This window comes from Nelumbo lutea, chromosome 5 (genome assembly GCF_056320005.1).
Source record: "Nelumbo lutea isolate HS-2025 chromosome 5, American lotus-T2T, whole genome shotgun sequence".
In the NCBI taxonomy this organism is placed as follows: Eukaryota; Viridiplantae; Streptophyta; class Magnoliopsida; order Proteales; family Nelumbonaceae; genus Nelumbo; species Nelumbo lutea.
In genome coordinates, this window is record NC_142688.1 from 50,624,272 (window position 1) to 50,650,299 (window position 26,028).

The 26,028-nt window shown below is 39.0% G+C and overlaps 1 protein-coding gene across 2 annotated transcripts; it reads right to left on the reverse strand.

The window, feature by feature from the left end:
• Positions 1–1,690: 1,690 nt before the first annotated feature.
• LOC148852326 (uncharacterized) lies at positions 1,691–25,625 on the reverse strand. 2 transcript variants are annotated; one of them, XM_088947754.1, is made up of 8 exons: positions 25,475–25,625; positions 25,283–25,349; positions 17,969–18,360; positions 17,164–17,640; positions 16,689–16,823; positions 3,273–3,320; positions 2,583–3,022; positions 1,691–2,410 (listed from the first exon to the last, which is right to left on the reverse strand). In XM_088947754.1, exons 3-8 carry the CDS (start codon positions 18,330–18,332, stop codon positions 1,949–1,951), a joined length of 1,926 nt encoding a protein of 641 aa, XP_088803880.1. In that variant the 5' UTR covers positions 18,333–18,360; positions 25,283–25,349; positions 25,475–25,625; the 3' UTR covers positions 1,691–1,948. The 2 variants fall into 2 exon arrangements, with proteins under 2 accessions (XP_088803880.1, XP_088803881.1); XM_088947755.1 differs by lacking the exon at positions 25,283–25,349.
• Between the last annotated feature and the right edge of the window lie 403 nt (positions 25,626–26,028).

The following is a 26,028-nucleotide window of genomic DNA, read 5'->3' on the forward strand; positions in this document are numbered from 1 at the left end:
CTGAATGACAACCCTATAAGTATCTTGTAGCCAAAAAACGCACTAATGGTTTTGGTTAATAAAAGCATTGGATCATCACTCCGCTTCTAATTCATTGGGTCATGTATATATAATCCAACAACATGATTTTAGACCGTATCTTTTAGCGATAAATTGAAAATTTTAAGTGTTGTCATTTGCCAATGGTAACAAAGATCGCTTAACTCAATATAAAGCAATTTTCTTGGCACCTTTTGAATAGGTTAAAACCAAGGTTCGAAACTTTGATACATATTGGATCGTATTGGTTGATATGTATCAGATCGAGGGCTTTCCAATACGCCCTTATCAAGAGTGTTTCAGGGTTTAATCTGTTTTAAGGGTATACATGCCTTAAACCAATCCCTCTGAACCATGTTTAAAATGAAAAAATAAAAAAGGGGAAATCAACTTTGATACAAGTTGATACAGCGTATCGACCATATCAATATTTTGAACCTTGGTTAAAACTTGTGCATGAAGTATTCTATAGAGAGAATATATATGGCACTAGCAAAAAGGAGCAAGGGGGAAAACTGTAAGATTGAAAATAAGGAATATAAAGCACAATAATGGTCAAAATCATAGATTTGTGGATTTAGTACTCACAAAACCGTATTCACACTGTACTCATAGCTACTTCGTATTAGAAATATCTCCCTCCTAGAGATATTCCCAATGCACAGCTGCAAGTTGCTGTGCAGATGGTGAGTGTAATCATCTGAGGACTGAATCCTAGTTCTCAATACCATCAAAACACATAACACATAGGGAAGAAGAAACATATTATTCATTTTTCAAAAGGACAAATGTCAATAGAAGAGAGCCTATGTTTATCTAGGCCGGCAAGGAGCAATAACTTGATTTCTAATGTCTGCAGCTACGGTAATCAGATCCTCTATTGTCTTCAACATTCTATCTTCTCTTTACCTGTGTATTTGTATTTATCTATGTTCTATTATTTCTCAAGTAAACAAAACAATGATCATTTTTGTCATAAAAATACATTATTAAAATTGACATTTTTATCCCATTCAAGTGTTAACTATTTTCTCTCTAAGTGGATAAATTATTTATCCATGGTGTCAAATTTTCCATAAATCTAAAAAAAAGGTAGGTACTTAAAAATTAAATATCTCATTGACCAAAACACAAGGGCCCTACAGCTACACCAATCAAATCTTCTACTGTCCTCTACATTCTATCTTAAAACTCTTTTGTTTCTCTAGAGACTTCCACGTGGTGTTTGCACACTCGACGATGCAATCAAAAAGAGAAGAGGCATGTTGCAGCATCCTTTTCTTGGCCAATATGAATCGATCGCTAAAACTTCACGAAGTATTACATCCACGGATTTGCCGTCATTTGTTGCCGGTCATAGATGGATTCAACCTTCTCTCAAGTACTTCCATTCTATTAAACATCCTAATAGCCCCGTCTCTCACATCAGCAATATATTGGTGTTGATTGCATGAAATAGTCCTATGGATCAGATGGATGTACCAGCGGTTAGAGGTGTCAATTGGATTGGATTTGATCTAACCTGTTTCAGTCCAATGTGGATTCATTTACAAATGAAATGGATTTAATTCAGTCTAAATCTAATACAAACCAAATCTAATCCAATTCATTAAAATATAAATAGATTGAAATGGATCCAATCCAAATCAAATGAAATATAAAAATAATATTTTATTGAAATCCAAACCTTATCAAATTGGATTTAAACGGTCCATGTAATTATTACATTCGATCAATCCAAAATAAATTAATCTATATATGCTTATTGGAATCATATTTGTCCTATTTATAAGAAACCTTATAATTATTTAAATGGATGTAACACCGAAATCCATTGATGATGCCGTGAAAACAGCGTTGCCTCCGGGACAGAAACAAGCGAGGCCAGTACAATGGACACCAAAGGAAATCAATCATGGAACATTATAACAATGGCAGCAATGAAGGCCAACATCATGGCAAACACAGAGATGAGGAGCGTAGTGAGCCGGGATATCATAGTGTCAGGCAGTAGCAAGAGAGCATCTTCTGTGCTGTTCAAAGTGAAAAATCTAAGGAATGATAGCAGTGAAGCCGTTGCACCAAAGAAGGCTACTGTATCAGATACCACAAATAACATGAAGGTATGATCAGATAGGAAAACAGGAATGCCTACATTGTCCTTGTTACCACCTGGTACAGTAAAAGCTGCAGCAAAAGATACCGTGATGATGAGGGCAGCAATGAATGAACACGACGATGCCATCTCCTTGGTCCATTTCTCTCCTTCAACAATCAGCTGTTTGTGCTCTTTATTAAATAAAGCTCTCGCTGTCTCACCCTCTAAGTTTGTTTGATTTCTATAGGAGGGGGAAACAAATTTTTCGACTCCCTATCACGATAACAAAAAGAGATAAACAAGTAATTAATAAAAGCTATGCCTGTGGCAATGACGGTGGAGGAATCTAACTTCTATGTACCAGTACTCAAATTCTTAGATCTCGAATCTAGCCAAAATCCATTAAGTTGTCATTACACGGCATTGAATGTAACAGAAATCTCACCTTAAACCATTGGAGTTCAGCTTGCAACCGGAAAATTGCTCCAGGAACAGTTGTTTTGATTTGATGAGAAGTTGGTACCCTTGCAGCCCAATGCAGAATTGTGTTTCTAGAATCATCCAAAAAGCCTCCTACCAAAGGTCTTCCAATAATTTTCTTACTTAACAGATCTAAAATCCTTAACCGTCGATTTATGACCACAATTTTAATCAAAGGAAGCCAACGAGGGCCAAAGTATCCTAAGATGCGACCAGATTTTTGAAAAGCCATGTCAAAGAACTCCACCACTCCAAACTCTGCAGCAAGGGTCAGTGATGTTGCAAGTATCTCCACCACCTCATCATCTATGTCAGCAATTCGAAGCTTATAAAAGAGTTCATTGAGCAAGTCTCTTGCATCACTGCTCATCAATTTCTCCTCGTACCGAGTCTTCAGACCTGGTACTGTAGTTAAAAAAGAGATTAAGACATCATATGAAAGTTAAAATTTAATAAATAAATATATAAACAGTGCTGGTTATGATGGATTTGCTGGAATATGTTATTATAAATATTATTGTTTATTTTTGGTTCAACCCAATTCAACCATGAGTTAAGTGAGGCTTTCCTTGCTTATCAAATGGAAGAGTAGTATTAGCTGTTTGGCATTTTTTTAGTAATAACTAAAAAAGAAAATTATGCTAATTGGCATTACGTAGTCGTAGGAGAAAATTCTGGCCTCGTCTGTTCATCCTTTGGCAGGCTGCAATTCAGAAGAAAGAAGTAGTAAGTAATATAAAGAGATAAATGCTTTTGATAGATGGTTGTGTCATAAATAAAAATAAAGCATACCCACTTGAGCAGCTTGAATGCACGGGCGTGCCAAAAGCAGTGGACAAGGAACTTACATTGCATCTGTGCCTGGTCTAGATGGCCGATCTCTATTTGGCATGATAAAAAGATCTAGGAAACCTTTAATTGGAACTTTTCCATTTAGCTTTTAAAAGACAAATAGAAAAACCTTAGCTTTGACTTTTTAATTTAAGACTTTCGGTTCAAAATCAAGTTTAGCCATTATTACCTTGAAGGTAGTAAACTTCTTACCATATTTTGATTTATAGATATGACTTTTCATAGAATTTCACCTTTTCAATCATATTTTTATTATTTATTCACCCTTTTTGGGGTGCACACCCCATGATATTTTAGCTCAATCCACAACCTGATGGGCTTCAGCTGCAATTCTCATCTCTTGGCTTTGGTACAAAGCCAAGTTTAGCACAAGCCCATGCGTGTATAGACATAAACTATGTACAAATATGCATCTGCAAAACATAAGCAAAACAGCCTTCAAACTGATCAAACTGGAAACTGCCGAGATAAGAACTTTTTTAGGATTTAATTTGGGTTTGCAACCAGGTTGATCTTGGATTTTGGCTCAAGGGCTAATTCTCAGGATTGGGTCTGGCTAGAAACTTAGCACTATAGAAAGAAAAGTGTTTGCTTCCCATTTTTTATTGGGATTAAATATGATATTTTGGTTTTCCAAATAAAATATTTATAAATAAAGATAAACCTTAGAACACTTTAATAATCACATACCATAAGAGAGAAAAGTACAGAAAAACTTCCTCTTGGTGAAAAACAAAAAAGTTCCTCGGTAGAGATTAAGCTGATTCAAAGCTGGTGTGTCAGAATGTCTGGAGAAGGTGAGTTCTCACCGGCAGGGAAAAGGAGGAGACTCATATAGGTGGAGTCCAAAGAACTGTTGTTGGAGGAGATGGTTCATCAAAAGGAAATCACGTTGAAGATCAGGGAAGGTAGGAAAGGGACAATATTCCTGGTAGGGGAGGCGATATGCTGGTTTCAGTGCTTTCTCGATGCAGTGAATGTTAGCTGGCGCTCGGAGTGGAAAGACAACTTAAAATCATTCAGCAAAGATTATCTGGCCAATAGAAGAAGGAACTCGAGAGGCTGGTTTTTGACTCTGGAGGAGAGATTTGACAAGGGAAGGAAACAGATGATTGTTATACCAGAAGGCAGGAATTTGGGTGGTTGGATTGGGTTAGCTAATGAGCTGCATCGACTTGTTATTAGGATTTGAAGGTCAGAAATTCAAGGGCAGTTGGAGAAGCAAAAGCAAGCAGAAGATAAAACGTTGGAGAATAAGTTGGGATCGAAAGAGGAGATGAAGGAGAGAAGGAAAAGACTGGAGAAGTTGGGTTTAGAAATTGATACAGAGGAAAAGGACAATACAGTGGTTGCCCTCTCCACCCGAGTTCCTAAGGTAATGTTAGAAGGAATAAGTGAAGACTGGAAGAGGAAATTAGTACTATCTGCGAAGAACAAAGTGAGAGACTGGAAACATGTGCTGGAACAAACTTATGCCGTTCGAAGAAAACAAGGCGATACTAGATGTGGGTCTGGAAGAGGTCAACTTCACCACATTTGAAACCAAGGAGGGCATCATAATGGTAGAGAATTGGTGCCCCTCCTGTAACTCTAAGACCTTTGATAATGGAGATTTTCGATTGAAATTGGTAGGTTTACCATTCAATCTTTGGCGCAAGTGCTTACTAGAGAAAATCGCTAATGCGATGGGTGGAGTGCTCATTTCTTAGAAGAAAACGGATTTGAAGGCTGTTGGACTGAGGATTGCTGGAGTAAAGCCCGATGCCGTTCCACGGTCATTCGAACTGCTAGCTGAAGGCAGGTGGAGCAAGGTTTGTGTTGCGTCGGAACTGGAAGCAACACTGTGGAGTGGGAGTCCGAAGGTTGAAGAAGATGGTGACGTGGTAGGCTGGGTGACATTCAAGAATACAAAGCGTAAAAAATCTGGAAGGTTTCGGACTCCAGGGAAAGATTCTTGTTTAAAATCTGGGGAAAGGAAGGCGGGAGATTTCTCCTTTAAGGAGATATTAATGAAGGGTACTGGTGAAGCGGGCCCACAAGGGAGTAAAACAAATGAATGCCCGAACTTAAATGAACCGGTGGGTCGAACCGGGTCTAACACAGTTATCCCGGCCCACCGATTGGCTAGTGAAGCGGCGCATGACTTGTTGAGTCATCACGTGAGGCCTCCTAGTCGATCTCTGAACTCTGATAGACAAGTTCCAGGGTCTATCATCGTCTTCAACCTCTCAGGACTCGGACAGCTTACGGAATGGGTGCAGACTGAGTTGGAATCCGCAGCAATCGAAGGTGGCTGAGCGCCCTAATCCTAGATTTTCTAGGATGAGAAACGAGTTACAGGAAGAAAGCGAATCAGACTGGTGTGACTCGGAGGATGACTCTGAGGTCTCTAGTTCGGATGAAAACTCCAGAGATGGAAGCGACCATGGTTTGGAGATGGGTGACATAAATCTGGGTACCCTCTTCAACCTCAATATTGATGCTCATGCTTTTTAGTCTTAGCCCATCTTGAAGCTGACGATAGACGTAAGGACATCAGGTACAGTAGAAGACATGCCTTCGAAGGAGAAGGAACTGGCCCAAAGCCATAGTCAGCGACAGGGGACGGGTACAGGGGTGAGTGATGCGAGCCAGAAGATAAACATTGACTCGCTAAGTCGGGTCAAGGTGCCAAACCCAGGCCAAGGCCACTTGATTCAGAAAGATAATGACCAACCAGCTACACTTGCTAACTCGGGGATGGGGGATGCCATCCTTGCGTCCACTCTGAGCCTTCCTTCTACCATCCCAGGATTACCAAGTATTCAAGGTAATGTCTGAATTCATTTTTGGCTACTAATGGTGATTGTGCTATCCCCTGCAGACACAACTTCCGAGAACCAAGCTCACAGGGAGTTTCGGAATTTTGAAGGTGCCCAGAATGAAGGGGTAGCAAGTGATGTGGTGGGGGGAGGAGTAGTAGCAATAGAAGCAGTAGGGGAAAGTAGGGAAGATCCTGTGAGGAAAACAAGAGTAGTGGAAGGTAGTGTGGGAAGGGAGCTGAGGTCCTCGGGGAGGGTAACTCTGATGAGGAAATCTCGCTAAGGAAGTGGGTTGAGAAGATGGGGCTGAAGATCACAGATCACTAAGGTAGGTTCGGACAAGAGGGTGAAGGAAGATGGGGGAAATGTAGGTAAGAGGAAGGTAAGGGATCTGAAAAAACAAAGAGGAGGGGGGGACAAGAGGGTGAAGGAAGATGGGAAAGGTGGAAGGAAAGACTAAAAATAACGTAGGGCTTAGTGAAGTGATGGTAAAATGAAGATTATAAGTTGGAATGTGAGAGGTTTGGGGAGGGCAGCTAAGAGAAGGCTCGTAAAGGATGTGTTAAGGAGAGAAAAGCCAGATGTGGTGTTGTTCCAGGAGTCAAAGGCTCAAGAGATGGATAGGAGGTGGGTAAGGAGTGTTTGGGGAGGTAGAGACATTGGATGGGTCATGGCTTTGTCGTGTGGGGCCTCAGGAAGGATAGTCACTATGTGGAATGAGAATATAGTGGAATGTGTGGAGGAATTGATTGGCAGATTCTCAGTGTCAATTAAATTGCAGAATCTAGATGATAAGTTTAATTGGGTCTTAACAAATGTTTATGGGACTAATTCATCTAGGGACAGAAACGAGATGTGGGAAGAATTGGCAGATGTGAGAGGTTTATGGCAAGGCCTGTGGTGCTTAGGGGGGGATTTTAATGTGATTAGACATACTACTATATCGAATAATCCAAGACAAAGGGAAACCACCAGCATGAAAAGATTTAATAGTTTTATAGACACATTTGAGTTAAAGGAAATTGGGACTGGGCAACATGGATATACTTGGACTAATTGTTAGGAGAATCCGATGTGCTCAAAGTTGGATAGGTTTCTTGTTTCTTGGGATTGGGAGGAACATTGGAATAACATGGTGGGTAGGACACTTCCCAAGGTAACCTCAGATCATTGGCCGATATGTATAGGACAAGGGGTAGGTAGGGAAGGGCCAACGCCCTTTAGGTTTGAGAACATGTGGTTGACAGTCCCAGAATTTGTGTGTAAGATTGAGAAGTGGTGGAAAGAAGATGTCCCCCATGCTGATTGGGAAGGTGTTAGATTCCAAAGGAAGCTTCAGAACTTAAAAGGAAAAATCAAGGATTGGAATCGTAGTAAATTCGGGAGGATAGAAGAGAGGAAGGTGAATCTGATAAATAGAATTGAGGAAATTAAATAAGGAGGAGTCTAGTTCATTGGGTGCAAGGGAGATGAGAGGTTTAATTTAAGAAAAGAATTGGAAACCACACTCCATAGAGAAGAAATGACTTGGAGGCAGAAGTCAAGAGTGCGATGGATCAAAGAAGGGGATGGGAACACAAAATACTTTCACATGATGGCGAATGGGAGAAAAAGAAATAATATGTTTTCTATGTTAGAATTGGGGGATCGCACAATAACTAATCATGATGAGATTGTTGAGGCCTTGGTGGATCATTTTAAATCAATCTTTAGAAGGCCTCCTTCAGGAAGATGGGAGATGGAAGGCTTAGACTAGCCAGTTCTAGAAGATGCTGTGAGCAAAAGCTTGGAGAAAAAATTTGAGGTAGATGAGGTGAAGGCAGCAATCTTCTCTATGGATCGTTCTAAAGCTCCCTGGCCTGATAGATTCACTATGGCTTTTTACCAGGATTATTGGAAGTGGTTAAAGGATGATCTAATGCATGTCTTTGAGGAGTTTTATAACAGGAAGATTGTTAGTAGAGGGGTAAATGCCACTTTTATTGTGTTGGTCCCCAAGAAATCCGGTGCTTTCCAACCCAAGGACTTCAAGTCAATCAATCTAGTGACAAGTTAATACAAAATCCTTGCAAAAGTCCTCTCCCTTCGGTTAAAAAATGCCCTCCCATCAATCATATCTCATTTCTAAGGGGCCTTTATTCAAAATAGACAAATTTCAGATAAATACTCATTGCCAATGAATGTGTGGAGGATTTCAAGAAAGCTGTAAGGAGGGGCATTGTATGCAAACTGAATCTTGAGAAAGCTTATGACTTGGTGGACTGGGAGTTCCTAGTTGAGGCATTAAGGAAGTTTGGTTTTGGAGCAAGGTGTTGTAAATGGATCAAAGGGTTCCTACAATCTTCTCACTTCTTAGTTTTGGTAAATGGTGTAGTCAAGGATTTCTTTGGGGCCTTGAGAGGAGTGAGACAAGGGGACCCTTTATCCCCTTTCCTTTTCACTATACTAGCTGAGGTCTTTAGCAAATTGATCTCGAAGGCAGAGGAGAGTGGGTTGTTAAAGGGACGGGAAATAAGGAGGGAAAGGGTGGTGTTAACTCATCTACAATTTGTAGATGACATCATTATCTTTTCTGAGACTGGAGATGAGTTAGGAGAAAGAAACCTTAGGATGTTGGTTAAACTATTTGAAAAGTGACAAATCTAAGGGTGAATCTTAATAAGAGTCAGATGGCAGGGATCAATTTAGCACAAGAAGATGTTAATTTGTGGGTTGAGGAACTAGGATGTTTAAGAAGTGATTGGCCACTTAAGTATTTAGTCCTCCCCCTTGGTTTAAATCCTAGAAGATTAGATTTTTGGAATCCAGTTGTGGAAAGATTTGAAAAGAAACTCGTTGCGTGGAAGAGGAACTACATTTATCTGGGGGGAAAGATTACCCTCATTAAGTCTACACTAGCAAATCTTCCGGTTTACTATCTCTCAGTGTTCAACATGCCTCAAGCTGTGGGAAAGAGATTAGAGAAGATAATGAGGGATTTTTTGTGGGAACCGGGCGAGAAGAAGAAAGATCATTTAGTAAGGTGGGATCTAGTGTCTAGTAGGAGAGAGTTTGGTGGTTTGGGATTAGGAAGGTTGAAGGAAATGAATGAGGCTCTACTAGGAAAGTGGTTATGGAGGTACCCACAGGAAACAAATAGGTTGTGGCACAATATTGTGACTAGTATTCATGGGCTCTCTGTGAATGGTTGGGATGCCAGAGTGTCTAACAGGATTTCTAGTGCTTCACCTTGGAAAGCAATTCACAAAATCCTCCCTTTGCTCCTCAGTCATGTTAGGTTTGATCTCAATGCAGGTAACAAAGTTAGATTTTGGAAAGATGTATGGGTGGGTAACTATTCTTTAAAGACCTTGTTCCCATCAATTTATGCTTTGTCTTGCCACAAGGGTAAACCGATTGTTGATTTTTTGTCCCCTTCTCCTTCACTGTTTGGTTTTGCTTGGAATTTGGGTCTCCGTAGAAATGTGCGAGATTCTAAGTTGGATGTATTGTCTTCTATTATTTAGCTGCTCGATGGGGTTTTCATTGATCCTGCAAAGCAAGATACTATAATCTAGATTCGTAATCCCCTTGGAACATTCAGTTGTGCGACCTTTTTAAAAACCTTGACCTCTACTCACCTGTGGTCCAATTCCTAGTCCGAGAAGTCTGGTGTCGCCCTATTCCCCCTAAAGCGGGTGCTTTCTGTTGGGAGGTCTACCACGGTGCATGTAACACCTATGATCTGATGCAGAGGAAGAGGCCTAGCTGGTGCCTTTCTCCTAATTGGTGTTGTTTGTGTGAATCAAATGGTGAAATTTCTCATCATATATTTGTTTCCTATCCTGTAGCTAGCAACATTTAGGATTGGTTTTTTTCTCTCTTTGAATGCAGGTGGGATACCCTGATGTGCCTGGGGGGACTGTTTGATGCCTCCACATTTAGATGGCCAAAAAGAAGAGGAAGAGCTCTATGGAGATGCACACGGGTAACAGTACTATGGATGTTATGGGAGGAAAGAAATCAGAGAATTTTTAAAGGACTTGAAAGAAGAAGAAGAATAATTGTTTACTGTATTACAGGTTTGAAGTGAAGAAAAGAGAGAGAGGAGAAAAGAAAGAAGGGGTTCGGTGGTGAATAATCTGCCGCCCCATACACTCCTTTATTTATAGCTTTTAGGATCCTTACAAGTATAGGAAATAAACAAAAATTAGAAACAATAAGGCTAGTATGTCCAACTCAACAGAAATTAGAAACTTCTAATAACAAAAATTAGAAACTAAAGAAATTAGAAACTACTAAAAATAAATTAGAAACTACTAATAAAAGAAATTAGAAACAACTAGGTGTGGGTATGAAACCACACACACTAGAGCCAAAGTGTGGGTATGGAACCCCACACTCGTGGCTAACCAACTATTTCTTCACTCCCCCTCAAGTTGGGAGTAGATATTTTTCATGCCCAACTTGCATAGATCTGTCTCCAATTTGCCTTTTGTGACTGCTTAGGTGAAGAGATCAGCTAACTGCATGTCTGAGGTGATGTAAGGAAAGCATATTTCTTGAGATGCGACTCGCTTTCGGATAAAATGTTTGTCAACCTCAATATGCTTAGTCCTGTCATGCTAAATTGGGTTGTGGAAAATATTAATTGCAGCTTGATTTTCACAATACAACATCAGAGGCTTTTCATAATCAACCTCCAACTCATTAAGCAAGGATCTCAGCCATAACACTTCTACAACACCATTGGCCATGGATCTGTATTTCGGTTCTACACTGGAGCGAACAACAACATTTTGTTTCTTACTTCTCCAGGAAACAAGATTTCCCCCCACAAATGCACAATATCCAGAGGTGGACCTATCATCAACACATTCAGATCAATCTACATCCGTATACACTTCTATTTTCATATGACCTTTATTCTTGAAGAGTATATCTCTCCCTAGACATCTCTTTAAGTAGGCAAGGATCCTTTCTACTGCAAAGAGATGGGTGGTCCTAGGAAAATGCATGTATTGACTGGCAACACTGACGGCATAAGAAATATATAGTCGGGTTAAACAGAGATAAAGAAGTTTCCCAACCAACCTTTGGTACATAGCCCTGTCCTCAAGGAGTTCTCCACTTTCTGCACTTATCTTATGGCTAGGCTCAATGGGATTATGAGCAGGTTTCACTCCTAACTTATCAGTTTCTTCCAATAAGTCCAGAACATACTTCCTTTGGGAGATGAAAATGCCATGTTTAGATCGAGCTACCTCTATTCCTAAGAAATAGTGTAACTTTCCTAGGTCTTTCACTTCAAATTCCTTGTGAAAGTGCTGTTTAAGGGTTTCAATTTCACTAGTGTCACTTCATGTTATCACATTGTCATCTACATAGACTACAAGTAGAGTCAGGGAATGACCTATCTTCTTAAAGAAGAGAGTGTGATCTAATTGAGCCTATATGTATCCAAATTTGTCCAAAGCTAGTCTAAACCTATCAAACCAAGCTCCTGAGGATTGTTTCAGCCCGTACAAGGCCTTCTTCAAAAGGCAAATTTTCTTTCCTGCTTCTGTACTATAAAAACCAATGGGTAATTCCATGTATACTTCCTCTTGCAAGTCTCCATTAAAGAAGGCATTCTTAACATCCAACTGAAAATAGTGGCCATGAGAAGTTTGCAGCAATGGATAGAAGAACTCTGATAGTGTTTGTTTATAGTCTATGCCATAAGTTTGTGTGAATCCCTTCGCATCCAATCTAGCCTTATACCTCTGTACAGTACCATCAGCATTATATTTCACAGTAAACACCCATCTGCATCCAATAGGTTTCTTCCCTTCAGGCTAGTTAACTAGTTCCCATGTGTTGTTCTTAACAAGAGCATCCATCTTTATTTACATTGCTTCCTTCCATTCAGGTATCAAAAGAGCTTCTTGCATTTTTCTAGGTATAGGAATAGTACAAATAGATGCCAAGTAAGATCTATAGGATTCTGAGAGACAATTATAGGAAAGGAACTTGGAGATGCAATGGGTAGTGGATGAGGTGCAACGACACTTCCCTTTATGAATAGCAATTGGAAGATCAAGGTCATCTGTCAGTGAAGGCTGAACCTCTGTAACAGTGGGATCAATAGTGGGAGCAGTAGTAGTGTTTGGATCTTGAGTTGTAGAAGATGTTGGAACTGGCCTGGATTGTTGTTGAGTACGAGAATCAACCTGCCTCCACCACTTTCTGTGATACACTCTCAACTCCCTGCATTTTTAACAACCTTCTTCGCAACTCCCCCCTCGGTAACTGGGACAGGTAAAGGAACTCTTGGAGCTGAAATTGAAATCTCTTCCTCACTATTCTCCCCTTGAGTAGAAGCCTTATGATAGTAGGGCATATCCTCAAAGAAGGTGACATCCATGGACACAAAGCATTTTCCTGAAACTGGCTCATAACACCAATATCCCTTTTGATTTTGTGCATACCCAAGGAAAATACAATTAGTGGCTTTTGGATCAAACTTAGAGCGATGAGGTCCAAGAATTTGAACAAAACAAGTACACCAAAAAGTTTTGAGAGGAATAGTGAATAGGTCCTTATCTGGATATAGAAGACTGAACGGGGTTTGTATGTTTAGGACCCGTGAAGGAACCCTGTTAATGAGGTATATGGCTGTATGGATTGCAACTCCCCAGAAGCGTATGGGAACATTGGAGTTTTTTTCTCTCAACAACCCCGTTTTGCTGAGGTGTGTGTGGATAGGTGCTCTGATGAATGATCGCATGATCAAGGAGATAGGATGCCAAGGGTTTTGCAAAATATTCCTTAGCATTATCAGATCTAAGAATCTTGATCTTGGTTTCAAATTGAGTTAGGATCACCTGAAGGAAAGCTTGGGTCAGAGAGGGGACCTCATCTCGAGAATGCATAAGATAGACCCATGAAAAATGGGTATAGTCATCAACTAATAATAAGAAATATCTGTAACCCCCCGCCCCCATGGTGGGAGTATGGTAGGGCCCCCAAACATCGATATGCACAGTCTCAAAAGGAAGGTCGCTGTTTTTATTACTTAAAGGATAAGATGATCTACTATGTTTTGCAAGTTCACAACTTTCACATTTTAACCCAAACACTTCTACTAACTCAAACAAGTTTGGAAAAAGACTTTTTAAAGACCCAAAAGACAAATGACCTAAACGGTTGCGCCAAAGCATAATCTTACTACAAGGCTAAGAAACAAACTATTTTCCTGCTTCACTCTGTTCCCCTTGTGAATGTTCCAGCAAGTAGACTCCATTCATCTCACGACCAATCCCAATCACCTTCTTCATTTCCATATCCTAAAAAAATACACCGGTTAGGGAAAAAAGTTACTGAACAATTTTGATTTTCAGTAATACTACTAACTGAAACTAAGTTAGCACTAAGCTTGGGAACATGCAAAGCTGGGGATAGGGTGATGGTATCTGATAATTTGATGTCTCCCTTGCTAGAAATTGGTACAAGAGAGCAATCAGCAATAGAAACTTTGTCTCTCCCATAGGATAAACAATAGGTGCTAAATAGAGTACTAGTCATATGATCTGAAGCACCTGAACCTATTACCTAGGAAGGTCCAATATTATTTGGGACAGAAGCATGACAAGTAGTAGCTCTTGTACTTGTATGAGCAAGGGATGAAGTAAGCTATTGAGCTGATGTAGGCTTAGCTGAATTACTAAATTAATTTTCAAGCTGAGTCAGAGCAGCTCGAACTACAGCTAGGGTATCTAGAGTTGTGCGTCCTATGCTTGATGAAGTTGTACTATCAGTGTTGACAGCCATATTAGCATTCCCTTTCTTATTTCTAAGCTTTGTTGGAACTAGATGAGGGTGCAACTTCCAATAAGTGTCCTTAGTATGTTTAGGTTTCTTGTAGTGTTCACATACTAAATCCTTCTTAGCTTCTTTCTTCTCCTTATCTCCCCTGGATTTAGGTATAACTGCTACCAAGGCTGATTCGGAGGGTTGTTGCTGCAACATAACCTTTCTCCTAGTTTCTTCACTAAGCACTAGAGAATAGGCTTGTGATAAAGTGAAACTATCTCTTGTCAATAATTATTTTCTCACAATGTCATATTCAGAGTTTAGACTAGCTAAGAACTCAAAAACTTTGTTAGTTTCAACATGCTTTCTATATGTTTGTTCATCTTTCTGACTCTCCCACTCAATTGTTTCAAGGTGGTCAATTTCATGCCATAGGGATTTTAAGGTTGAAAAGTAAACAAAGACTTGCTTCTCTCCTTGCCTCAGATTTTTAACCTCACATTTTATCTCATAAGCCCTAGCAACATTAAGAGACTGAGCGTAGGTTTCCTTCATAACATCCCATATTTCCTTAGTTGTTTTGGCTCACAAGTAGTTTCGACTGATGTGTGGCTGCATAGAGTTGCATAGCCATATCATCACCAAAAAATTCTCTTGGACCCACCTAGCATAAGTAGGGTCCTCCTTGGAGGGTTCCTTCACAACCCCTAGCAAGAAGTTCAATTTTCCTCTACCCCCCAAAACTATCATGGCTAATTGGGCCCATTCCAAGTAGTTTAATCCATCAAACTTAACAGTTGTAATCTGAAAGGTGTTTTCAGTCATGTTACCTAAACCACCAGTCCCAAAAGCATCTTTCCCTTGGTTCTTGTACTCCGTTCTAAGTTAAGAACAGGCTTTAAACTACTGTGGCAAGAAAAAGTTGTATTTTAAGACTGATAACAACTGACCTAGGATAACGATTTTGCAGTTAGATAACAATCAACTACTGTCCTGGGATTGATATCAGTTCTAGATTGATTGATATCAATCCTGAGATTTTCTATCCGTACTTCTCTGAATGAATAACAAAGTCCTTTTGAGTATCAATCTCAAGAAAAGGTACTTACTTTATGAAGAAAAAAGCCCAAAAAACTAATTGCTACCTTTAGTCCTTAAACTTGATCAATCAATTACTGTTAGCACCTTGAATCTTGATCAAAGAACCAAAAAAAAAAAAACTGATCGACACCTCCAATCTTGATCAAAAATCGATCTTGATCACTCAATTCTTGCCTGATTCTTCCTTATTACAAGAAGCTCTCTCCAATCTTAGGACAGCTGCTAAAGCCTTCTTGCAACCTCCAAGAATCAACCGAAATAAGGATCTTTTTGAACTTTCATCCCTAAACAATTCTCATGTGGTCAACTGAATTAAATCCACATGAGAAACCCTAGATCTAAGGCACTGATATCAACTTGAAAGAAGAAGAAGAAGAACTGTTTACTGTATTACAGGTTTGAAGAGAAGAAAAGAGAGAGAGAGAGAGAGTGAGAGAGAGTGAGTGAAGAGAGGGGAAAAGAAAGAAGGGATTCGGTGGTGAATAATCTTCCGCCCCATACACTCCTTTATTTATAGCTTTAGGATCCTTACAAGAATAAGAAATAAATAAAAATTAGAAACAATAAGGCCAACAAGCCCAACTTAATAGAAGTTAGAAAGTTCTAATAACAGAAATTAGAAACTACTAAAAAGAAACTAGAAACTACTAATAAAATAAATTAGAAACAACTAGGTGTGGGTATGAAACCACACTCACTAGAACCTGAGTGTGGGTATGGAACCCCACACTCGTGGCTAACCAACTATTTCTTCAGAAGGGAAGAAACCCACACTCGTGGCTAACCAACTATTTTTTCAGAAAGGAAGAAAAGGTGTAAGGATCTACTGATAGAAGGGATTATGATTAAAGTAAGTTCATGGGTGAAATCTATGGACTTATTTTCTGACTTTACTATGGATGATATAATCAGGAATTGGAAGACTGTAGCATCCTTGTCATCTGCAAAAAAGAAGGAAGTAAGAAGTTGGGATCCTCCTGAATCTGGACTCCTTAAATTAAACTTTTGATGGGAGCAGCTTTGGCAACCCGGGTGTGGCTGGAATTGGTGGGATCATAAGAGATGACAGGGGGGCAGTAGTGGGGCTGTACTAGGGCCCTATTGGTTGGGGAGACTCCATTACAGCTGAACTAAAGGCAATGTCTTCGGAATACAAAAAGCCATGGAAAAAGGGATCAGGAAGTTCGTTGTAGAAGGCTACTCCAAAGTAGTTATAAGTTGGCTAAAGAAAAATGGGAAGACTCCTTGGGTATTCAGAAACGAGATCAAGAAACTTTACCATATTACAAAGGATATGCAGATATCATACCAGTGGACTCCAAGAGAAGCAAATGGATTTGCGAACCACTAGCAAAACAAGGGGATAATAGGGAGCACTGTTTCTGGGCTCAGTTGTAAGGATGTAAAGCAAATCTTAGATGGATTCTTAAAGGAAAATGGGGTAGCCGAGGCTACTCAATCTCTGTACTAATTTTCATGTCTCTTTATTAATAAAAGCACTTTTACTGATAAAAAAAAAGTACAGAAAAATTCAAAATACTCACATGAGAAAATTAACCTTGGGACAATATTAATTTGCCTTTCAAATGCCTGAGGTCTTTTGGCCAATTCTTGCAAGGCAATCTTCCATGAGTAAATGTCTAATTTGTTGGACCGCCTAACCAGATCCCCAGCTAAACCTATTATATGCACAAACCAAAAGAAAGTATATTAATGTCAAAGCTGAGATGACTTTTTAACCATGATATGGTAACTCTTTCTATAGCCGTTTCCTTACTATATGAACATCTCTCCAACATCCTAAATAAATTATAGTGAAATCAGAAAGCTACAGATGTTCTATACATGCTGAGCTCAGAACATGAAACAAGTGGCAATTCGTGGGGGCCCAAGACCCATATAAAGTCCTGTCTCCCCAGACCCAATACTGAAATTTTCTTTTTTATTCATTTTTCCATGACTGCTGAGGAACAGTAATCTAGGGATCACATAAAAGCAAGAGTTGAGTGAAGATCATACCATACATGTCAGCTGTAATCAAAGAGGTAAGAAGTGCACTGGAGGACTGTGATGTCAGGTCTTCTAATGCAGTTTCAGAGTAGAGATACATGATCAAATCCTTTTGGCCCGCATAAGCAGCCAATATGAGCGGAGTATTGATACCACCATTATCAGTGATCAATAGCAATTTACGATTTATACTCAATAAGCCCTTTGCAAACTCAATTCTTCCAAATAAAGCAGCATAATGAAGAGATGTAAGCCCATAGGAGTTTCGAATTTCCAACTCTTGTGCTGAAATGTGGCAGGACATATCATTGAGAAAATCTGTGTCTCCTTTCATGGCTGCAATATGGAGAGCAGTGTTCATTAATGACATATCAATTGGAACACTCATGCTTCTGAAGTCTGAGAAATTCGCTGCTTCAACATCTCTGTCCGGTTCTGTCTTATATAGTGTTCCATATATGCCAAAGCCTCCATACAAATTTCCTTCTGCAATCAGTTGTATATTGTGAGTCATTAAACATGAATTACATCCACAAACATCCAGAAAAAGAACAAAATAAAGAGTTGTTACTAGATGGGATTTAGAGTAGAATTGTTAGAAAAATGATGTATCCAACCACAAAACCAAGCAATCCTTCAAACATTTTAGCAATTAAGTTTCGTAATCTGATAAGGTATTGACTAAATCCTGCCTGAAATGTAGATTGCAATGAAAACAAGTGTGTGTGTGCCCAATTGAGTTGCCAATCTTATTGTCAAATGAAATTATGCTTGTACTTTGTCAAAGAAAGATTTCAATGGATGGATGCCTCACCCTGCTCCATGAAACTGCAGTATGAATCTCTTTCCATCTCTAACTCAATGTGTATGTAACCTCGCTTAACATCCAGAAAATTTGCCAGAAGTTCCCACACACCTTCAGCTGCCTTTAACTCTTTAATACGGGAGAACATCTCAGGACCACAAGAAATTTGAATTGCATGTAGAGCTCTCGCATTCTTCTCCCTCCAGACCACTTTGGCCTTGGGGTCGTTCTCTGATGGCTCACATTCAGTTCCATTGACAATGTCCCAGGTGCCTTGCCCCTTTAAGTAGCTTTCCATGTAAACTTTCCAGTCATCATAGTTATTCAAGGTAGGTGTAAGAAGCTCAGGGACAACCATATTTGATGTTGACATGATAACCTTTTCTACCAAGCAGATGAATCTGACAGTGATGATTGAGAATTCATCAAGAAACAGGGTAACAGGGAACAACATATAATTCATTAGTTATCTTTCTCTTCAAAAAAAAAAACATATAATTCATTGGACTTCAAATTATCTCATCTGTTAAATTTAATCTTGTCATGCTAAAATGGTCATAGGACATTGTTTAGTAAACTAAAGACATTTTTCTAACTCTGGACATGAAACTAATCAAACAAAGAGGACTATTAGATAGACACATCTCTCTCTGTCTGGACGAGCAAAGCACGGCCCTACAATTTATTTATCAATTTGAAACTAATCAAACAAAGAGGACTATTAGATAGACACATCTCTCTCTGTCTGGACGAGCAAAGCACGGCCCTACAATTTATTTATCAATTTGAAACCGCAACCAAGTAATCTCTTTACCATTTGGGAATTGGTTCTGAATAGTGGAGGTCATAATGGTTTTTATCACATACTAAACCAGTAAGCTTTGAAATAAAACTTGTGTAGTTATAGAGATCAATAGATTTTCCTTTGTTTTTGTTTGGTCAATATTATTAGAACTAATCATTCATAGCTCAACTCGAAAAGCTCCGGCTTGCAAATTCCAGGCCCAGACCTAGGATCTTATGTCCATGCCCAGCCTGCATTTGCAGCAGCCCAGAATTTATGGGTGAGCTAAGGCCCAATGCATCTAAAGCTTGTAAACAATGCAGCAAAAAAGAAAAAATGCTAGTCTACAGAGACAAGCTGCCCTCTACATTGATCTCAATGAGAATCAACTTAACAGTAAATAGGTACCACCCCAACTCACATTGGTAGACTTAACAGACTCACTTACCTTGATCTTTCTATGGATCAGCTTTCTGGTGTTTCTCCTTTACCGCTAGCCAGTTTCAGTGGCCTCTCCAAGCTCAACCTTTGTAATAACACCATAACTGTGTGAACCAAATCCTTATTTGTTCTCCGACTGGACAAATCTAACCATCCTTGATCTCCAGTACAATGATCTTTGTTAGAGACCAGAACATAGGAAGTAAGCCTATAATACAAAAAGTATACTTGAGGCAAAGAAAGAAGGCCGGGTCAGAAAAAGCCAACTGGAAAACCAACTGACAGCTACCAACTCATAAGAGATCAGTTAAAGCTGTTAAAGAACCATAGCAGTCTTGTAACAATCTTGTAACAGTCTTGATGTACTCTATAAAAGGGAGAATGAAGGAATAAGGGGGGACATCTCATACCTTCCAACAAATTCTCTCTCTCTCTCTCTCTCTCTCTCTCTCACTTGTTCCCCCCCCCCCCCCCCCCACTTTGAATTCAGGAGATTGCACACTCTTGAAGAGGTGTGCCCTGTGTTGGCAAGAGTCCAACAATTGGTATCAGAGATGCCAGAGAGGAAAATGCCGAGCACTCGTTTGGACACCATCGAAGACAGGATGGATCACATAGAAGTCAGTCTACACAAAGTTTCAGGCGACATCCAAAACTTGAAGGAGACACTCATATGGAGCACCTCACTCTTAAACTATCTACATTACGGCATCACCAACAATATGCCAAAGCTTCCAAGTATGATTTTGGCAAATCTCAAATTCAGTATCTAGGCCATATGGTCACCAAAAGACTAGTCATGGCCAATCCATCTAAGGTGGATTGCATTCAATACAACCACTTCGGTCAAGAGTTTAAGAGGCTTCCTAGGTTTAACTGGATATTACAGGAGATTTATCAAAGGACACGGGGCCATAGCACAACCACTGACCCAACTGCTCCGCAAGGACTCTTTTGCATGGTCAGAGACAGCCCAACAACCCTTTGAACAGCTGAAGGCAGCAGTATCTAGCCCACCTACATTAGCACTCTCTGATTTTCATAAGACTTCTGTCCTAGAATGCAATGCTTCAGGCAAAGCTTTAGGTACTGTTCTTATGCAAGAAGGTCAGCCTATAGCATATTTCAGAAAATCATTATCAGGCGCAGCCTTAGCCTAGTCCACATATGGAAGGGAACTCAAGGCAATAGTAATGGCAGTACAAAGATGGAGAGCCTACTTAGTGGGGCGTTCATGAAGATCAACAAAGCCTAAGTATCTATCAGTCTTAGGCTCAAATCTATCAGTCTTCCACTCACTGTCTCATTCTCCCTCGACCTCTCAATGTTCATGGATCCATTTCCGATCCAACTCAACTTATCTTTGACAAAAAAGCAACTCAAATCTATCAGTCTTCATTGAAGCTTTCATGGATGCCAACCTTTCCCTACTGCAAGTTCCATCTGTCCCAACAAAATCTTTTCAAGCCAAACTCCAAGCAAAAAGATTGAGACCCACCACAACCACCTCAACTTATCCTACCAGACAAAATGGTATCATGAATGTGCCTATTGCAGGGAGCTCTCGCTACTCTACCATTACTTGCTCCTCTTCAAATGGGAGGAAACTTGATTCAGGTGATGATGGAGTCAAGAGCGTTGAGCAGCTTCTCGAGGAGAAGAAGCGGGTAGAGTTGTATGCCTGAATTGCTTCTGGCAAATTCACAGTGCAAAAATCGGGGTATGCTTGATTAAGAACAGAACCTGCATATAGAACACCCGTGACTTTTCTTTCTGTAATTTCGATTTAGTAAGTATAACACCATTTGGGTATTCTTATTTATGTTGTTTTGTAGTTTAGCATTCACTTTCTCACACCTATTTTTTTTATATGGATGGAATTTTGTTTTTTCCTCTTTTATTTATTCCATTTCCATTTGATATTGGGAAAAGCTTTCTGTCCCTATTGAGGAACGGTTTTGCCTATAATCGTTTACCAAGGTTTATCATTTCCGAAGGGAGATTGAGAAGGCTGTTTCTTCTGCATTTCTTTAAAATGGTTCTTGTTCTGCGGACACAACTCTTGCTTCTGGAACAATTGCGCTGGGAGTTCTTGTTTTGGGGAGATCAATGTTAGTGGCAAAGGTAAATGCAGGAGACTGCTGGTAACTCTACCGTCAACTCATCAAGAGTCATCACCATCATCGATTTCCCTAATTCCAGGCAGCAGCAACAACACAAACATGGCCGTCATGTCTGACCGGATAAAAATCAACGATCAATGGTTAGACTGGAAGCCCCGCAACAAAAGGATTGATGGTTCTCCACCTCTCCTATTGGTTCTCTTCCGCCCTGCAGACACCCAGTTCCCCTTCAACCCATTCATGTCGTCCACCAAACCAGGGAGCGAGAAAAATTGAAAATCAATGGTGAAGCGACAGAGGCAACGAGGAAAAGTCCTCGTAGTAGAGAACCCAATTCCCTTTATCTGAGAAGATATGATTGGAATGTCGGCCAGAGTGATAAAGACAACAACTTCTACATGAAAGCTCTCTTACAATTTGTTTTCAAGCAGAATTTGACATTTCGTTGGGTTTCATCATATGGGTTTTATTTTAAGGGAGCTCTCTCTTGAAGACTTCAACCAATTCCCTCAGCTTCCTCAAAATTTTCAGAATAAATTTGATATTTTATTGTTTTTCATTAATACTTAAACGGTGATGTCAATTATCAGAAAATATACCTAAATAATAAGGGTAAAATTAATCGATTAGCTAAACCACAAGAATTTGCCCCTCTTTTTCATAACTAGGTCATTAGATACTGAAGTTGATCATTTCTTGGCTGCTTGCCCCTTAGTCCCATTCTCACAAATCTCCTTTAAATCTCACATAGTGGACTATTATCATTCAAACTGGTCAATGCTAGACTAGTTAACTTTTTGGACTGAGATGGGTGACCCTAGTAAGAAAGAAATTATTTCTGTGTTTCGTAAATGCTCACTAATCCTATAGAAATTTTGGAAAGTTCGATGTGGTTTGACTTTCAACAATAAGCTTTTTGATATTCTAGCCATAGCAAATAATCTAAATTTGGTCTTGATAGTGGCTTGTGCTTTGAAATTGGAGATCAAAATCATATTTCAAATGGCGGAATGTCCTCTTCTCTTCAACACTAATTATGCCCATTCCCAAGTCTACGGGTGAGCGTCAGTTTGATTCCGTTCCATGGAAGAACTTGGAGCCCACCTTGTAGCGGTCAGTTTCACGGTTTTTGGAATCAGAATCTATCTTGTGAAAATTTGATTTTCAATAATGATAATATATAGTTTAAAACTTACAATATTTTTATTGATTAAATTAAATAATTTAATGTGTAGATTAATATAATATATTAATATATGGTTTAAAATGTGTCATTATAATGAAAACAAATGATCAAATCAATTAAGTAACTCATGGTAAAATAAGACATGGTTTTTCTAACCATGAGTGCTTGGGTTCAAATCTTCACACCCTTAAGAATATTTTGTAGTTTTATTTCAAGGCAAGTCCGATTCCAATTCTGGTTCCACCAAGAATATTTCAATGCTCACCCCTAGACTTAGTTCAAATTTTCACATCCTTAGATCTTCGAACCAACGTGGGTGGGTCATTTCAAGGTTGGTTCCATTCAGTTTCAGGTAGAACCTACCCATTTGCTCACCCATAACCCCCCTCTTCATATTAAGGTTAAGGGAAAATTGTAGATTAGTACCTCCACAGGCTTCAAGGTCATTTACAAATGTACATATACATAATTTTATACATACACGTGTATATATGATTAGAAAATACATATAAATTATATTTTCATTTGTTTGACAGGTTCAGATTGGGCTTGAGGCCTGTGGAGGTCTCAACCCAAACCCATCCCAAGTTTAGATCAGACCATGTTTTCGGGCCCAAGCCTATCCCACAGCCTAAAAAATTAGGCCCAACCCATGCAAAGGATTGGGTTAGGTCAGGATTGAGTTGGGACTGTGAATTTTTATCCCTCAACCCTTCACCTGTTTGGTTCAATTTAGAATCGGAATCAAAATCAGAATTGGCTGGAATGGATTCTCATTCTCAGGGGAGGGGGCTATTGTGTTGATGAATCCACACTGTGCCCGTAGCAAAAGAGTTGTTTTGCATTGCAAGCAAGATAGGTTCAAACCATACTGGACCCCATAGATATCTTGCAAGATATAGTGTTCAGTCCACATTATGTGTTTTGATTCCATGCATCTTATATACAACATGTGAGATAAATCAATGTTATTGATCAAAGATGGAACTATTTTATATTTTTAAGCAATATAAATAATTAAAAAAAATACAATTTAATCATGAGTAATACAAAATAATATTAATTATATATAATATAAATAATTAATAAAAATATTAGAAGAGGAATTCATAAAATTTAATAATGATTATAAAACATTAAAATTCTTAATTTGAAACCTAATTAATAAAAATTAAAGTAACAGAAAGTTGTATAATTTCAATAAAAAATTAATAATAAGATAATAATATTAATTAATAATAAGACAAATAATTAGTAGAAATCAATGGTGAATTAATAAAAATATAAAATTACAAAATTATAATATTAATAAAAATTAAATATTAATAGCAGTGGCAGGCGCTCAACGCTCTCAACCACAGTACTCCCGAAGGGTAGAAAGTAGGGTAAAATGAGAAAGCATAGAATGACTTTTGTTATTTCCCACCACCATTGCAAAGACCATTCCGCGAGTTTTTACCGTGGATGATATAATGCGATATAGGGTGGATCGGCAATATATCATTGGTCCATGGTTTTCAAAACCGGACTGGACCAGATTGTCAGACCAAAAAAACTGATAACTGTTCAGTCCCTTGGGTCCAATTATACTGTAAACCGCTATTTCCTAAATAACCGTTGAAAATGTAAAAAACCGTTGACCCAAGTGATCAAACCGCTAAACCGTTCGACCCGGGTAGTGGTTCACAGGTTGTGAAATTTATTTTCATTGGATTTAAAAAAGAACAAAAAAACCCTTCCACCCTCCCTTCCTCTTAGACCTCATACCCTAATGGCGTGACCAACGACCTGCAGTAACCACGACTGACGTCGACCGATGGTGAATCACGACAACCGGTGACTACGGCGGATTTCCTTCCTCAGAAGGGCTTCATCTATAGCAACCGGTGGCTACAACCTTCCTTCCTCATAGAAGGGCTTCATCTCCTGCGATCAGCAATTATGGCCTTCATTTCTCACAGAAGGGCTTCATCTGTGGCGGATTTCTTCTTGTAATCAGTAGCAACAAGGAGCAGTAGCAGCTGGCGATGAGTTTTGAATTTTTCTGTATTTATTTGCAAATTTGTGTGTTTTCTTTTTTCTATTTTTTTTATAATTTTCTATGTTTTAGCCAGTTTTACAGATTAAGTGAGACATAGAAGCCTTATTATCTTATATCTAATATCATGAAAGAGGGTGAAAGAGATTTTCATCACTTCTATTTAAACAATTGGAGTTACTCCCCAATGCCACTAAATCAATGGCTTGAATTAAACCTTTCCATGGGCAATTACAAACCTTGAACAAATTTTAAACGCAATGGATGCCGAAAAGGAGCAAATAAGCTTTAATGCTTCATTAGTTCATTTTAATTGAATCAATATATCTTACTATCTTTTTTTTTATATAATATATATATTACTATTGATCTATGCTACAGCCTAACCAAACGCACTGAATTACCGAAATGATCTGTGCAACGGGATAATCACACTTCCAAACACCACCTAAACTTGTTGAAAAGAAGTTACACTTCCTCACCTATCCCCTCCCTTTCTTTCTAAGCGTCATCTTCAAGAACCTTTACTTCTTCATTTACCAAAAATTGCTGGACCGCTTAGGGCCAATAAGCCTAATATTATGATCCGGACCTTGGGCCGCCCAAACCTGATCCAGTGTAGGCAAAACCCCTTCTTGGCCAGACAAAACTAAACCTTACAACAATTCAGGTCAATATTGGGCCGGTGATGGCCAGTTAATGGATTGTGCAAATTTAGGAACAGAATAAAGGAAAATACACAAAATCTTACTGAGATAATGAAGAACCATAACGTTTGACATTGAAATGGGCCACAATTCTGATGATGTTGCCCGGGCCTGGTCGAAGTAACACAGCTGAATATCCGAACAGCAGCTATTTTGCAATTTTGTTGAACAATTATTTGTAAATCAACATTTTTCTTCAAATTTCGTATTAGTGAAAAGTCAGCATTTCTACTTACCGAATACCGACAGAACGGCTGTAGTTGGAGATAATTCGACGCGCGTTGATCTTGTTGTTTAATTCTTGCTCGAAACCTCTGCAAAATTCGACGGGCTGTGTTAGAGAGATGGTAGCTGAAATGGGTTTGGTTTAAGAAGAAATGCACCAGAAGGCTTGGAGATTGAAATAAGCAGCTCGAGCATTTGGGCCTTACTAAAATTAGTATATATAAGTTTCAAAAGGCGACCATATACATGTCTTTCGATTTCTTTTTGAGAAAATTTTCATTTAGTATCCTGTACTTTGAGTTTAGTGTGATTTTGGTCTTCAAATTTTAAAATCGTAATAATTCGGTATCTGTTATTAATCACTAGTTAATTTGTCGTTAAGTAACATTTGAAAAGGACATAAATGTCTTTCGAATGTTATTTAATTTTTTTTATCAATTATCTAAACGTTGATAAAAAATTAACAGTACCAAATCCTTTCTTCCATTCAAGAAAGTTGGGGTTACATTTGATTGGGCATTTTGGTAACATCAACTTTCTTGAATAAAAGAGAGAATAATTTGGG